Raw genomic sequence first — 15260 nt, 5'->3', positions numbered from 1 at the left:
GTTTCAACTTCAGAACCCATCTTCTTGCTTAGCCTCTAAATTATGGGAATATTCCAGGGTTCAGTCCTGGGACCTTTTTCTCTACTTGCACAGATACTGTATCATCTACTCTTGGGCTTTAAATGCCATCTCTATTGCAATGAAACCCAAATCTACCTTCCCTACACACTTGAACTCCAGACTAGAACCTCACACTTGAACTCCAGACTAGAAATCTAACTTCCGATTTGACCTGCTGATTCCCCACTCCTGAAATCTGTTCTTCCCATACTTCTCTATCTTTAGCATCTACATACTTGCTCAGGCCAAAAACATCATTCTCATGATTGATTCCTTTCTTTCCTTTACCCCCTATATCTGTCCATTCCATCGTTAAGTCTCATGAACACTACTTTCTGAAGCTGCAGCTTTGTATTTCCCTTTTTTAACCCCAACATAAGCCACCATCATTTTTCCCCTGGACTCCTTTAATAGCCTCCTCCCAGACTGTTAACTTCCTTTGTTTCTCCAAATAATCCATTGCATGCAGAGAATACAGAGTCTTCTATTTACAAATTATATAATTCAATACATATTTACAAATTATGTAACTTTCCTACATTAAATCTTCCAATGGCTTCCTTCATAGTTAGAATAAAATCCAAATTATTTAATATGCTCTACAGATTCTTTCCCCTGCCTACCTTGCCTTGTTCATTGCTGTAAACACAGTATTGCAAACACACTGAACAGTGGCTGATACATAATCAGTGTGCAATCAGTATGTGTTAAATGAATTTATGGATGGAATACATATAAAACACGTACTAAACTTACAGTATGTTTATTCAAACACAGCTTACATTCACTAGTAGGAAGAAACTAAATATTTTACCACTCTTTTAATCTGAGACTCTTAATGTTATGTAGGCATTAGCTCATTTAATCATCAAACCCTTTGATGAGCAGATTAAAGATAATATTCACTGTATTGACACAGGTATTAAACCATGTTAAAGAAATTTCCTACCACAGGCCACTGTTTTGGACTAAGCTCCTGCACTAAGCCCAAAGACCAGACAAAACTAGAATGGAGTCATTCATGCTAGGTGTCACATAAGCTGAATTTTAAAATGGGCCAGTTTTCAAAATAAAATAGGAGATTCCAACAGAAAAGTGCCTAGTCTACCTGCGCCAGCATGATAAAGAAATCCCCTCTGTTTTTACCCTGTAGGGAAAGTAACTTTGAAACAATCAATCTGCTTTTTGTTCTTAATTCAGTCGTCTTCTGCCTGTAAAGCCAGCTCCCTCTGCTCAGCTCAGCAGAGCACCTTTCTATTTCACAGAGAAGAAGCCGCCCAATCCATGAATCACTAATAAAAGCCAATTAGATCATTAAACTCAATTCGTTGGAACTTTGTTCTGTGACAATCAGAACTACCCTATATCGTACAATTATTATCTCACTTGTAAAACTCTATGCCACATCATAGTCATCTTCCTTTGTAATTTAACTTCCTTTGTATTCTAATGTAAGGAATAACCAGCCTCTTCCCTTCTCCATAGAAGGTTCCAAGTTAACAATTCTCAGCCTCTATGTGGAAACATGGGGATATAACATGATCATTTGAATCACAGCAAGTTTTTGGAAAGAATTACTCATTTCGATAAAGCATAGTAAATTTGGGATTCTTGCTACAACATCAATTTTATTCATTCATATGTACTTTGTCCAAGTGGGAGTTAAAGAGGAATGGAATTACAATGAGAAAGCTGGGAACTGAACACTTCAAATAAGGATCCAATATAGTGTTTATCTTTACCCATCATGTACAAAGAAGGTAGTATTTAAAAAAAAAGAAGGTTATATTATTCTTGAGACTGAACAAGAAGGAGACAGAAGCTCTGGACGTAACTGTTTGTAAAAAATCGAATAGTTTCAACTGCCAATTTCATACAAGCACAGAAATTTGCAAACATAAGTTAAAAAGTAAACATACTATGTATTATAATTTAAATACTAAAGTTTTTTATATTCTCTCAATATTTACCTGTTCCCCTTGTTACTACTGTCTGTGGTGTAGAGGTCTGAAAAATAATTGTTTAAAAACACAAATTTTAAAATTTTGATTAATCATGTTATCTGTTATTTATTAAATGACCAATTTTGGTCATCTTTATTTGCAGTAATCACAAGCTTTTATAGTAGATCCTCATGAATACCATGACACTCTGACACACACACAACCCCCCACAAAAAGTATGCACTACAATTTCCCTTCTCTCCTCAAATATCAGGAAGGAGCTCATGAAAGTATAAATAAATTCCTAGAACGGTTATAAAATATAGGTGAATTCACAGGAACTTATCCAAAATATGAAACATATCCATCATACATATTTTGACAGAGTGTGGAGGAGCATTTTGCCTCCTGCCTACTGTCCTACTGTATGGAAAGGTTACTAAAGAGCGATAACTGGGGGTGCTTTCATAAAGACCATGTGAAACGCTTTTGCACTGTGGTCATGTTGGGTGAATTTATGTTACTGTTTGCAGCAGTCTTTTGAGAGTGCTGAAGTGAGAGGAGGCACTGCCATGGGTCAAAAATTGATATGCTGCTTGAGTAGGGAATAGTTAGCTGGCCACTGATGACTGTTTCCTGATGAACTCTTACTAAAATTACAGAAAATGAAGGGAAAAAAAGCATAAATTCACAAAGACAGCAAGAATGAAAGAGGAATCCATGGAAGACAGATTTCTACCACTTTTAGAAAAAGACAAGGGGCTAGAAAAATGTGAAGTGATCTAACAGTGTGGAAAAGCTAGTGGTGGGCTTCTTACAGGAATGACAGCTAAGGATAACAGAAGCAGTGGCTGCCTTAAAGATCCTGGAAAAGTCCCAGTCTTGTACACACAGTCAGCTGCAGGAGGGAGGCTAAAATCAGGGCCTGCTTGGAAGGCTGCACATAGAGTTGTAAGGCCCTGGTTCCTTCTCTGGGTGACTGCTTCCATCATAAAGCCTATCAGTCCACAGCCCTGTGAGCACCCCACAGTTTCCAATAATCTTGGCAATAACTTAATCCCCCAGAACACATTCCTTCCTTTGTGACATGGAAATAATGCCTATTTGCATTTGTTTTCTATTGATACTGTGAAAAATCAGTGGCTACCTAACGCATGCGGGGCTTAAAACCTAGATGATGGGTTGATAGGCGCAGCAAACCACCATGGCACATGTATACCTATGTAACAAACCTGCACATTCAGCACATGTATCCCAGAACTTAAAGTAAAATAAAACAGAAAATTAAATAAATAAATGGCTAAAAAAATAGAAAAGAAAAACTGTAATTCTGTTCTAAGAGGATTATGGAAAGATAGTGATAGAATTTCAATGTCTTATTTCCTATCCCTTCTTCCTAGCTTGAATTTATTTGTCTATGTTGAGCCAAGCAGCAATCGGTGTTGGTGAGCTGTTGTGTGTAAGGTACTGAGTTCCAAAAAGTCTTGATAGAGAAGAAAATGTGGGGCTCTTTCCAACATGGGTTAGGCATTGTTCTAAAAACCAGACTCAGATACCCTCAAAATAAACTTTGTGCTTGATGAATTCTGGGAAAAAAAAAAAGAAAAAGAAAGAAAGATAAGAAAAATCACCGGGGGCTTAAAATGCCACAAATGTATCATCTTACAGATCTACAGGTCAGAATTCCAATTAAATGGGTTCAACCAGACCAGAATCAAGATGTCAGGGGGGCCACATTCCTGCCAGGAGCTCCAGGAGAAAATCCATTTCCTTTCATTTCCAGGTTCTAGAATCTGCCCACATTCCTTGCCTCATGGTTCCTTCCATCTTGCTAGGCTGCAGCAGAGCATCTTCAGATCTCTGACTCTATCCCTCTGCTTCCTTCATCCCATCTCCTTCTCTGACTCGCCTGCCTCTTCTAAGGATCCATATGATGACACTGGGCTCAACATAATTATCAAGGTAATCCCCCCATCTCAAAATCTTAATTTAATCATATTGGCAAATTCCTTTTGGCCATGTAAGGTAATATGTTCACAAGTTCCAGGATTAGGATGTGGACATCTTGGTGGCCATTATTCTGTCTACCACATTATATTATCAGATTAATGAAAAAATTAAATGAGATTATCCAAATAATAATAATAGCTGGGTGTGATGGTTCACACCTGTAATCCCAGCACTATGGGAGGCACACGGGAGCAGATCACATGAGCCCAGGAGTTCAAGGTCAGCCTGGGCAACAAGGCAAAACCCCATCTCTACAAAAAATACCAAAATTAGCCAGGCATAGTGGCACATGCCTGTAGTCCTAACTACTTGGAGGGCTGAGGTGAGAGGACTGCTTGAGCCCAGGAGGCCAAGGTTGTGGTGAACCAAGATCGCACCACTGCACTCCAGCCTGGGCAACAGAGTGAGACCCTGTCTCAAAATAATAATAATAATCATAATAATAGCTAATGTTTATTGAGCACTCAATATGAGCAAGCACTCTTCTAAATCCTTTGGATAATTAACTTACTGAAACATCACCACAGATCTATAACATATAGATGACTCACAGCCATTTTATAAATGTGGAAAATAAAACACAATTAATATACCTAAACCTAATAACACAGCAAATATCTGATATGAGTGGTTTTGAAAGTCAAGCCATCTGGCACTTATACTCACTCTTTTAATTGCCACAGAAACACTGAATAAATTTTAGTTGTTATTATTACATCTCTGCACTGAGTTTATTATAATACTTTACCTCATGCCACTAACATAAATAAAAAAAAAATCTCCTAAACACAATAAAATCAAGCCTAATGTTAGCAACAAAACTTAAAAAAAAAAAAGACCTTGTTCCTCCTTCTTTCCTGTTTTAAACAGTCCTTATACCATAATATCTTTCTTCTCCTTCTCACCACCAGATCCATACTTGTTTCTTTCTCATCCTGCATGCTCTCGTGGCTCCCTACACTTATCTTGTCACTTATGACATTACATTATAATGTTTGCTGCTTTATCTCATCCCTGCTCTGTGAATGCCTTCAGGACAGGGACTCTTCTATATTCAGGGTGGCCTGCAGAGCCTGGTCCTCAGTGCTGACTGAATGAGTGAATGAGGAAATCATGAACTACAATAAAGTAAAAATCTAGTCACTTGTTTTGCCAAGAATCTTTGCAACTTTTACTATTTTGTACATTTCTTACAATAAAATGTTGTCTGATATTAACATAAAAACAATATGAAGTTGAATAGATTCTAAAAAGCTCCTGTTAGTTTCGGCCATCAACAGTACAATAATCGAAGCATGAAAAACATGAACAATTCATTTTGTTGTATTATAGGTGCTCCACAAAACAGTACATATTTACTGTAGAGAAACAGAAGATTTCCCAGAAGTTGGGTTTTTTAAAGTATAAAATGCCAAATATCTATTTCTAAATATATAATCCTGGGAGAAGCCTACAAAATGATAACCAACAGCCAAAGGTCAACATATGCTGTTCTTATTATTCTGTACATAACATAATTTAGTTTCTGCCATTTCACTTTGTAATCTATTTCAAATCACTTTGAATAAAGTGAAGATTAATAAAACTTACTACTCTTAAAATTGATAAAGAAGAAACTTATATTGCACCATAAATGTCTGTCAGAAATGGAAGAAGTAATGAGGTCCTTCAGGATGCAGATAAATCAACTTTGCAGAAAAACCATTTAGATTTTTGATTCTCAGAAAGTTTATTATTACCACAGTAATGCTAGATAAATAGCCTGGCCTATGATTTACTCTACTCGCTTAAAAGAGAAAAGAGAAGTTAACAGATGTTAATAATCACTATGGAAAACAGAAATAAAAGGTAAAGCAGTGATGTGTCTCAGCAATAATGCTTTTGGCTGCAACTGTCAAAAACCTACACTGAATTGACTTTAAAAATAAGGACCTTGATTTTCTTATATAAGTGCAGAAATGTATGTTGGATTATGGGCAGGAGGGTTGGGGGTTAAGGCGGGGTGAGGAGGTCCATGATTAATTCAGCGGCTTAACCAAGGACTCATTCCCAAAGACTCAAATTCTGCCCATTTTGTCTTTCTGTTTCTCACAGTATAGCAGCAGCTTCAAACTACATCTGGGCTAACTTCCTGTGTGGCCCACATGACGGGTGCTGCAGTCCCAACATCACATCCAGACATGAAAATGAAAGTCAGCCCCAGAAGCCACAGAGCAAACTCCTCACATTTCAGAGGCCAGAGAGAAGTTCCTAGACAGCCCTGAATCAATCAGTTAGGGGAGGAGGGAGAAGGCAGGCCAGAGGGACAAGTCATATGACTGAATTAAACTAATAGGCTTTTATTCCAGAGCTGGAGAGAGGGCCATGCATTTTCACTAAGGTATGATTTCTTGAACAACACTGGTGCTCCCTTTGCATGGAAAAAGGTAGTAATGAATGGCCGATAGACAACAATATTTAAAACAGCAAGACTGTCAGAAGACTTAGCTCTACAACTGGCCTAATTCCCAAGCTCTGAGGAGGTAAAACGAGAGAGGAAAGTTTCATAATAACATAATTGTGTTTATCAGAGGAGGAATCAAGATGCCATTTTACAGATGACCAGTAGCAACAAACAATTCACCACAAGGTAGTTAAACACACTAATATATGCTGAGGCTAGGAAAGCATTCAAATATACACATTTGATTGTATATACAGGCACATATGTATATGTGTTTATATACAGATAGAGACATAGATATGGATAAATGATTGACAGATAGTTATAAAGCTACAGATAGAAACAGATACACTGTGGTTAGGTAATAGGTCATCAAACGTAGAACCTGTTACATATAAAAATTTTCAATCACATATGTAGGTTGCAGACACAGAAACAAAAATTGTGTTCTTTTTCAAAAGTCTACACCAGAGTTACACTGCTATATCTGTTATATTTAAATATTGATACTTTGAAAAGGGATAATGAAGTCCAAGAAAATTCACACAACAAAACAGCATCCACACAAAAACAAGCTGATCCTTATTTCTCTCTAAAGAGTTTCCTACCAGACCAGAAATGAGAATTAGCAGGACCCAGTAAGATCTAAGTACCATCATACCATCAGGTGTTGAATTCATTCTAATCTCTGATTCTTCTAAATAAAAAAGGTTTATTTAATTAAAAAAAAACTTTTTTAAAAAAGGTTTCCTTCTTTAAAAAAATAAATAAATAAAATAATAAATAAATAAAATAAATAAAAAATAATAAATAAAAAATAAATAAATAAAGGTTTCCTTCTTTAAATAAAAAAAGATATAAATAACAAGCATGAAGCATGTGAATACTTCTTTATTACTATTGCTGATAAAGTTCTAAGGCAAAAGCAACCACTGCCTCAAAATTTACCTCAAAATATAGATAAAAGTCAGTGGGAGATGGATTCTAAGCAAAGATCCATGAAAGTACAAAAAAACTCAATTTATATTTCAGATTAAACCAGACATGCAAATGGATCTCCCTATGATAACAGCAGCAGAAATGTGCATTAAGTAATGAACTAATGGAAGGTGCTTGTTTCATCACCTTTAAATAACTGAGAAAATACATCAGGAGCACAAAGATGTAATAAAATGAAAGCACCATAATTAGCCCCAGAAAAAAATTATTAATATGAATTTTCCCTGTCCAAAATCTAAACAAAGTTTCTCTTTATTAAAGGGTCATTAAGCACATTTCACAAACATCTCAAACATACATATATATGTGTGTATATATGTGTATATGTGTATATATGTATATATATGTGTGTGTGTATATATATATACACATATATATACTCTTTCTACCTCATATTCTCATAGTCTCTCCCCACCAACACAAACACACACACACACACACACACACACACACTTGTACAAACACTCAGTCCATCCATCCATCTCTGACTCTTTGTCTACTTATCTCTCTTTTGGTTTCTTGGTCTTTTTCTTTTCTCCTTTTTATATTTTTGCAACAGTACCAGGGCTTAATAACACTGGTATGTTTTTTGTGGAACGAGCAAATTTCATCTCTGGATGAGTCAGAGTGAAGACACTGTAAGCCTGTGGCTACTGCACTCAAGAATTTTACTGATTATCTCCTACCATGGTGCTTACATTATTATTAAAATGTTTCCCACTACCTTACTCTTAAATGTGAATAGACAGTTGAAAGATCAGTAGACATTTGAGAAAAGCCTACAACATGAATATGAAAGACAAGAACAAATAAAAAAATGACACTTGCAGGAAACAGAAGCAATGAAAGGAACAGAAGAAACTTAAATTTACTTAAAAGAAATATAGATAACCAGAATATACTTGGCACATGAAACAAGAACAAAATGCTCTGAAAAGCATTTTCAAAAGAAAAAGAAAAAAATGGAAGAATTTAAAAAGAGCCTTTGGAAATTTAAAATATGATGTCAAAACTTAAAAATGCAACAAAATGGTTGGAACATAAAAATGAAGAAATCTTGAAAAAGCAGAATAAAGAGAGGAAGAGGTGGAAAATATGAAAGTAAACATAAGAAACTGAGTATCACTACAGGAATTTCAATGGTAGACCCCAAAAAAGGAGTAGAAGGAGATAAGAGAATATTATCAAAGATATAAATACAAGAAAATGTCCTGGCCTGGCATGGTGGCTAATACTGGTAATCTTAGCACTTTGGGAGGCTGAGGTGGGAAGATTGCTTGAGGCCAGGAGTTCAAGACCAGCCTGGACAACATATTGAGACCCCCGTCTCTACAAAATAACAAATAAAAAATCAGCCAGGCATGGTGGCAAGTGCCTGTAGTCCTGGCTACCTGGGAGGCTGAAGCAGGAGAATTGCTTGAGCCCAGGAGTTTGAAGCTGCAGTGAGCTATGATTATGCCACTGCACTCCAGCCTGGTTGACGGAGTAAGACACTGCCTCTAAAAAATAATAACAATAATTTTTAAAAAAATTTCCTAACACAGGAGTCTCCACAGTGAAGGGCTTTGCAGTAAACACCAAGCCTGATAGATATTTTTTATAAGTTTATATCAAGCCATATCAATGTGAAATTTCAGAACTTCAGGGATGAAAAAGAGATTTGATAAACTTCAAAGATATACAAAGGCAAGTTACATATAAAGAAATTAGAAAAGCACTAGATTAACCAGCAACACTGCACAGTAGTAGGATATTGAGCAATCTTCAAAATTATGAGGGTCAATGAGTTCTAACACAGAATTCCATACCTTCTCAATCTATTAATTAAAATGAGGGTAAAATAAAGGTATTTTAGACATGCAGAGATTAAAAAAAAGAAAAACAATCTTCGATACAACTTTTCTTTACAAAGAATAAAGTTTTCTTTACAAAGAGTGTTATGTTTCAATAAAACAAGAAGAATACGGCATCCAGAAAAGAGAATATGACACATGACAACAGATGTGCATCATACTCTCAGAGAATATGGTTGAGACACAAGAAAAAAGGAGAGCTCTGGGAAGGTCTCTAGGGTGGAGGAGAAGGCAAAACTAATTTGTTATTGATAATTTATTTGATGTGTTAGACTATTTAGGAAAATTATTGAGAACCATGACTAATGTTCTTAAATTATTAGGGAAAAAACAATAATGGATACACAGCAAAATACAAGCTAATGGGAAAAATCATAAGCAATTTTTAACTCTAGGAAAAATAAAAAGTAGAAGGAAAAAATATATACTTATGGTGTAACAGTATGGTCATTGTAATATGCTGATTAGTGATGCAACCAAAAATTCTGAAGTGGCTGTGGTGAGAGATCGTGTGGTAAGGAAATGTAAGAAAGATAAATACTAATATAACAGGCATTCAATAGAAACTGTCTAAAACTTATGTCAATAAAGTGCAACTCAAGCATATTGTTTTAAAAAATGTTAAATACAGTTGATATAAGACTCTTAGTACTGTTTGGTTTTGTAATCAAATATGTGCTTACTTGAAGAAATACATAAATTTTTGCCTAACTCCCCATAGAAAACGAGAGGAGATCAGGCAACTGTATGCCAATAGAAGCAGGATAATACTGGCATTTTCTCTCTCTCTCTCTCTCTCTCTCTCTCTCTCTCTCTCTGTCTCCCCTATCTCTATCTCTCTATCTCATATCTCCTTGGAATATCTTCCAAAGGGTAAATCTTCAAATCATTCAATTAATTACATTCAGATTTTAAAAGGTTAGCTTTAATGACTTAAGAATTTTAATCAAACCTTCACAATTTGCCACTGTTTTTTGAGAAAAAGATTATGAATTCTAGGTAGCTGTCAAGTCTACTTAATTGTTACTGTGAAATGAGTATAAAAAATAAAAAATCTAAATTTAAAGCTCTACAGAATGCAAAAACACCTTAGGAAAATCATTAAATGTTTTAATTTCTATGTATCAAAGACAGTTTCTTTCCTGCAGGAGTTGAACCTTGGGAGATAAACTACTGACTGATTATATATTTATGTTAATTGAATGACGAATTATATACTGTATCTAAAGAATTATGCTTACATTATATATAAACAACAATTTACACTGATGCATGTCTGACCAGTGTCTGATTTATTAAATCAGTAAATGTTCTTATGTGTACAGAAAAGGTTTTATATCAGTTTACAAAGAACATATTGATTTAGTGAGCTACATAAATATACGCAAATCTAACACCTAAGACTATCCAATAAAAAAACAGCTACATAGATTTTTGTGTAAATTGTGAAACCCTTGAGTAATGATTTCATAAGCAAGATATATGCGTGCCAGTATATGAAAATTACAGAAATCAATCACTGTATGCTAGCATCATAATGCACTATTAGAATCTGAATTAGGTAATGCTCAAATTAACCAAGTTTTACTTAAGTAAAAGCACTCTGGTAAAAGGTATCTGTTTTCAAAAAATGAACATACTTGGTGCTATTCTCTTTCTTCTTATTATTACTTCAAATTATTGTGGACACTGTCCCAAGCTCTGCGGTATTTGTACATGTGAGTGTGTGCTTATGTGTACTATAACATATTGTTATTCCTATTCAGAAATTGGAAAGACTACATAACTACTCAATTACAGGTATAATATGCTGAGAAAATAGTCTTAAATGCAAAAACAAAAAATAAAATAAATGACCACCCAAAATGATGAAGATCTTGAACTCAAATCCAAACTTTTGAGCTCTTAAAATCTTCATCACTAAAATTACTGTTAAGTAGGCTTGTTTCTGACATTAACAATCCTAAGAAGTTTACAATCAAAAGGCTCCAGCTATAGTCAAATGGGACAGGAAGAGAATTAAATAATTTTTCAGGCTAGAAAAATTGATACCAGACATGAAAACTTCTACATCCCAAAAAACAACCATCTGAAAAACATAAAGGTTTCCTAAAAATTACTCAGAAAAAAATATTTAAAACTCAATAAAATATATGTAAAAGCATGTGAAACGTCACAGAAATAAAATTCCAAACTTTCAATAAACTGAAAAAACCCAAACTCACTAATAATCAGCAGGTACAAATTAAAATAACAATGGGGTATGATTTAACATATAACACTGATACCAATTTTAAAATATAACATCAGTTATTGGCAAGAATGGGGGAAACAGTACCTTTCTGCCTCGAGTATAATTTGATAGAATCAATTTAGAAAGCAACTGTTAAGCATGAGCATATCTTAATCCAACTAGTCCATTTTAAAACCTACCCTCAAGAGAGTCTAGCACAAGTACACAAGGAGACACAAAGATTCTCACTGAAGGACTGTGCATGATAAATGGATGAAAACCTTCTAACTGACCCTTCATATGGAGAATGGATACATAAAAGTAGCAAACTGAATGAACTAGATCTGCATGAAAGTCTTAGACAAATCTCAAAAAAGTAGTAAAAATGCAATTTGCAAGAAAATATACAGTGCAAAAGGGTTGGTGTAAAAATTAAAATGCACACTCAAGGCAATATTACATGTTGTTTATGAATACATGTGTAATCAAAGCATAAAAATGTACTTGGAAATGGTCTTTAACAACTTCAGGACAGTGATATCCTCTGGAGAGAAAGGGAGCTGAAGTGATGAGAGCGTGGGTTTTATTACATCTGTAACACTTCTTAAAGAAAAAGACATCTAAAATATAAAAAAAAAAAAACCTGCTTAATCTCAAAAGTGAGGATATTATTTTTAATACATTATTTTTCTGTGTTTTTCTGTATGCTTGAATGTTTTGAGAATAAACAAAATAAAAAGAAACTATCTCAAAGAGGTGTAGTTATAAAACAGTAAGATAAGTGCCTATCCTAACTTGAAACAACCATAGAAGGTGGACAATTCCACTACAATGAAATTGACATAAGGTCATTCAATGGCTTGAGTAGATACACATCATGGTTTATGGAATAGATTAGTGTTTCTGGTATGCTGTACTCAATATATGTGTTTAAATTGAGTCTTCATTTCAAATATAAAACCAATTCATTAATGAAATTCTTCAAATAACACACTCCAGTACTTTGAAACACACCCAGTATTACTAAATAGTTATTTTATGTATATGCAGTGAAGAAATTGCAATGTAACTAATGATTCCTAATTGATCTGTTTTACTGAGCATCAGGGCCTTGAATTAATACAGGTCCTATATCTAAACTAAAAATCACGATGTTGAAGGTTAAAAATACTTCTCTTGCCCAAATCCAAACAAATATATCTCAAAGATTTAAAATTCAGCAAATCTTAATAATTTAAATATTCCAGAAGTATTCGCATAACCTAAGCTCCTACTACCTTCTTCATGGTCCTTTTTTTAGGACATAATAAAGTACTTACGTTACCCACAAAACGCAAGCTCTTCAGTTTTCAGTGCATTTGCATATGTTGTTCACTTTTCCTGAAATGTTGGATCTAATTCTCCTGCTCAGGTCTACCCACTCATCTTCAAAATCTTTCTTCTTGAAAACTTTCCCAAACTTTTCCCCTTCCAAAAACCAGCAGAACTCCCCTTTTGAGGCTAGCTTCTTCCTCTATTCCAGTACTTAACTATTTTCTATTGCAGCTTGTGTTTACGTTTGATTTCTTTAACCAGACCATGAAATTATTAAAAGCACAGATGCTGTTTTTATTTATCATTTTATGTATGAACACATGGCCTCAGGAAATTTAAAATAATCACCTTAATACTGTTGAAACCATAAATATAAGTCCATCCAAACAGGTTTATAATAGGAATATAGGTTGGTATTATTAGTATTATTGCCTGTACACCACTACTACTACTATTATTACCTCCATACTATGGCCCAGTAATCACTCTGTTTCCTTTTTTTTTTTTTATTTTTTTTTTCAGGGACTGGGTCTCACTCTGTCACCCAGGCTGGAGTGCAGTGGTGTGATCACAGTTCACTGTATACTGGGCCCAAGTGATCCTCTGGCCTCAGCTTCCTGAGTAGCTAAGACTACAGGCATGCACCATCACATCTGGCTAATCTTTTAACTTTTTGTAGAGATGAGGGTCTCAATATGTTCCCCAGGCTGGTCTCGAACTCCTAGCCTGAACAATCTTCCTGCCTTGGCTTCCCAAAACACTAGGATTACAGGCATCAGCCAACCACACCCAGCTGATTTTAATTTAATATAGTATCTATGAAAGCTGTTCCAACCACCAGCAAGCAAAGGATTCTAACAATATTCTTGATTATGAACACTATGACAATCACCTCTTAAAGGCCACACTCACTCATAGTGACCAACCCCACTGAGCATCTACTGAGTCGGTCATACGGTAGCAGTTACCAGAGTGGGCTCTGGAGCCGGCCTGACAGTTCAAATCCCTGTCTGCCACTTCCTATCTATGTTACCTCAGACAAGTCACTTAATCTATGTGCCAGTTTCCTAATCCATAAAGTAGAGGTAGCAAGAGTACTTAATTTAGTTAACTAATGTACTAAATAATTTTAAAAGTTTTTATATTGTACTAAATAATTTAATAGTTTTTATATGTAGAACAATTCAAAATGATGCCAACATATAGTAAGTACTCATCAAGTATTACATGTCATTATCACATTTCTATTTTGTCTATGCATAAAGTTTGCCTTACTTATTTTAAAAGTTAGCAGTACTACCTGTCAGTGAAATATATTAAAACGTTTTTACGGTAGGCAATGTTGTTGCCTACAGTGTGCCTTCTTCCTTTCCGGAAAAAAACAAAGTCCTGTTTTTTTTTTTTTTTTAAAGGTATCCACTTCTCTCTCTTTCAGGACTTAAAGTAATACGGTCCCATCCCTAGGTCCAGTGAGAATAAAGGTGAGGATCTGAATTCCTGGCTTGGGTGACAGATTTCTTATACCTGCTGTTGAACCTGAACAAGGAAGCAAACAGTGTCTACTGTGAACGGCAGTCATCTTGAAAACAGGAGCAAAGTAAGCCTTAGGACAAGGCCTGCATAACCAGGTTCCTGATGACATCGCTTAAGCCCCTGATTTTTGCCCTGACTTACAGCTTACTGCTGCTGTCTTCTAGTCATTTGAGATAATAAATGTCCTTCATATTTAAGCCAGTTTGAGTCCAGGTTTTCCATTATCTGTTGTCAAAATATCATAGAAGCAAAGGCCAGGCATGGTGGCTCACATCTGTAATCCCAGCACTTTGGGAGGCTGAGGCAAGTGGATTACTTGAGGTCAGGAGTTCGAGACCACCTGGCCAATATGGTGAAACCCCATCTCTACTAAAAGAAATACAAAAATTAGCTGAGCATGGTGGCGCATGCCTGTAGTTCCAGCTACTCAGGAGGCTGAGGCAGAAGAATTGCTTGAACCCAGGAGGCGGAGGTTGTGGTGAGCCAGGATCTCACCACTGCACTCCAGCCTGGGCGATAGAGCGAAACTCCATCTCAAAAAAAAAAAAAAAAAATATATATATATATATATATATATATATATGTAATAGAAACTGTGTGTATTTTGCAGCACAGGGTAACCTGGCTGAGACAAAGATACCATCACTGATATGATCACTGCATACTCCACCACCACTGTAAAAAAAAAAAAAAAAAGATGTATTTCATTTAGGGTTAATATTCCTATGTGCTGTACATAATGTTGCAATTACAAAATAGGAAGAAAAGACTCACTTAAGCCCGAAGACTGGAAAGTACATTGCCAACATCTTAACTACTGACACAGAAATAGTTGGTCCCAATCAGCAATAAAAAAGTACTTTATAAATCCC

At 35.3% G+C, this 15260-nt stretch overlaps 1 protein-coding gene across 5 annotated transcripts in view; it reads right to left on the bottom strand.

Annotated features, from left to right (window-relative positions):
* Positions 1–15260, bottom strand: part of PARP8 (poly(ADP-ribose) polymerase family member 8) — a 177408-nt gene that overhangs the window by 122591 nt on the left and 39557 nt on the right. For 2 of the 5 annotated variants that reach the window (XM_054555263.2, XM_054555264.2), the window contains exon 3: positions 12046–12161. In XM_054555263.2, the coding sequence (XP_054411238.1) occupies positions 12046–12161 (116 nt within the window). 5 annotated transcript variants of the gene reach the window in all.

This window comes from Pongo abelii, chromosome 4 (assembly GCF_028885655.2).
Source record: "Pongo abelii isolate AG06213 chromosome 4, NHGRI_mPonAbe1-v2.0_pri, whole genome shotgun sequence".
Lineage (NCBI taxonomy): Eukaryota > Metazoa > Chordata > Mammalia > Primates > Hominidae > Pongo > Pongo abelii.
Note: the sequence above shows the minus strand (reverse complement) of the source record. Positions and strands in the feature narration are given on the sequence as shown.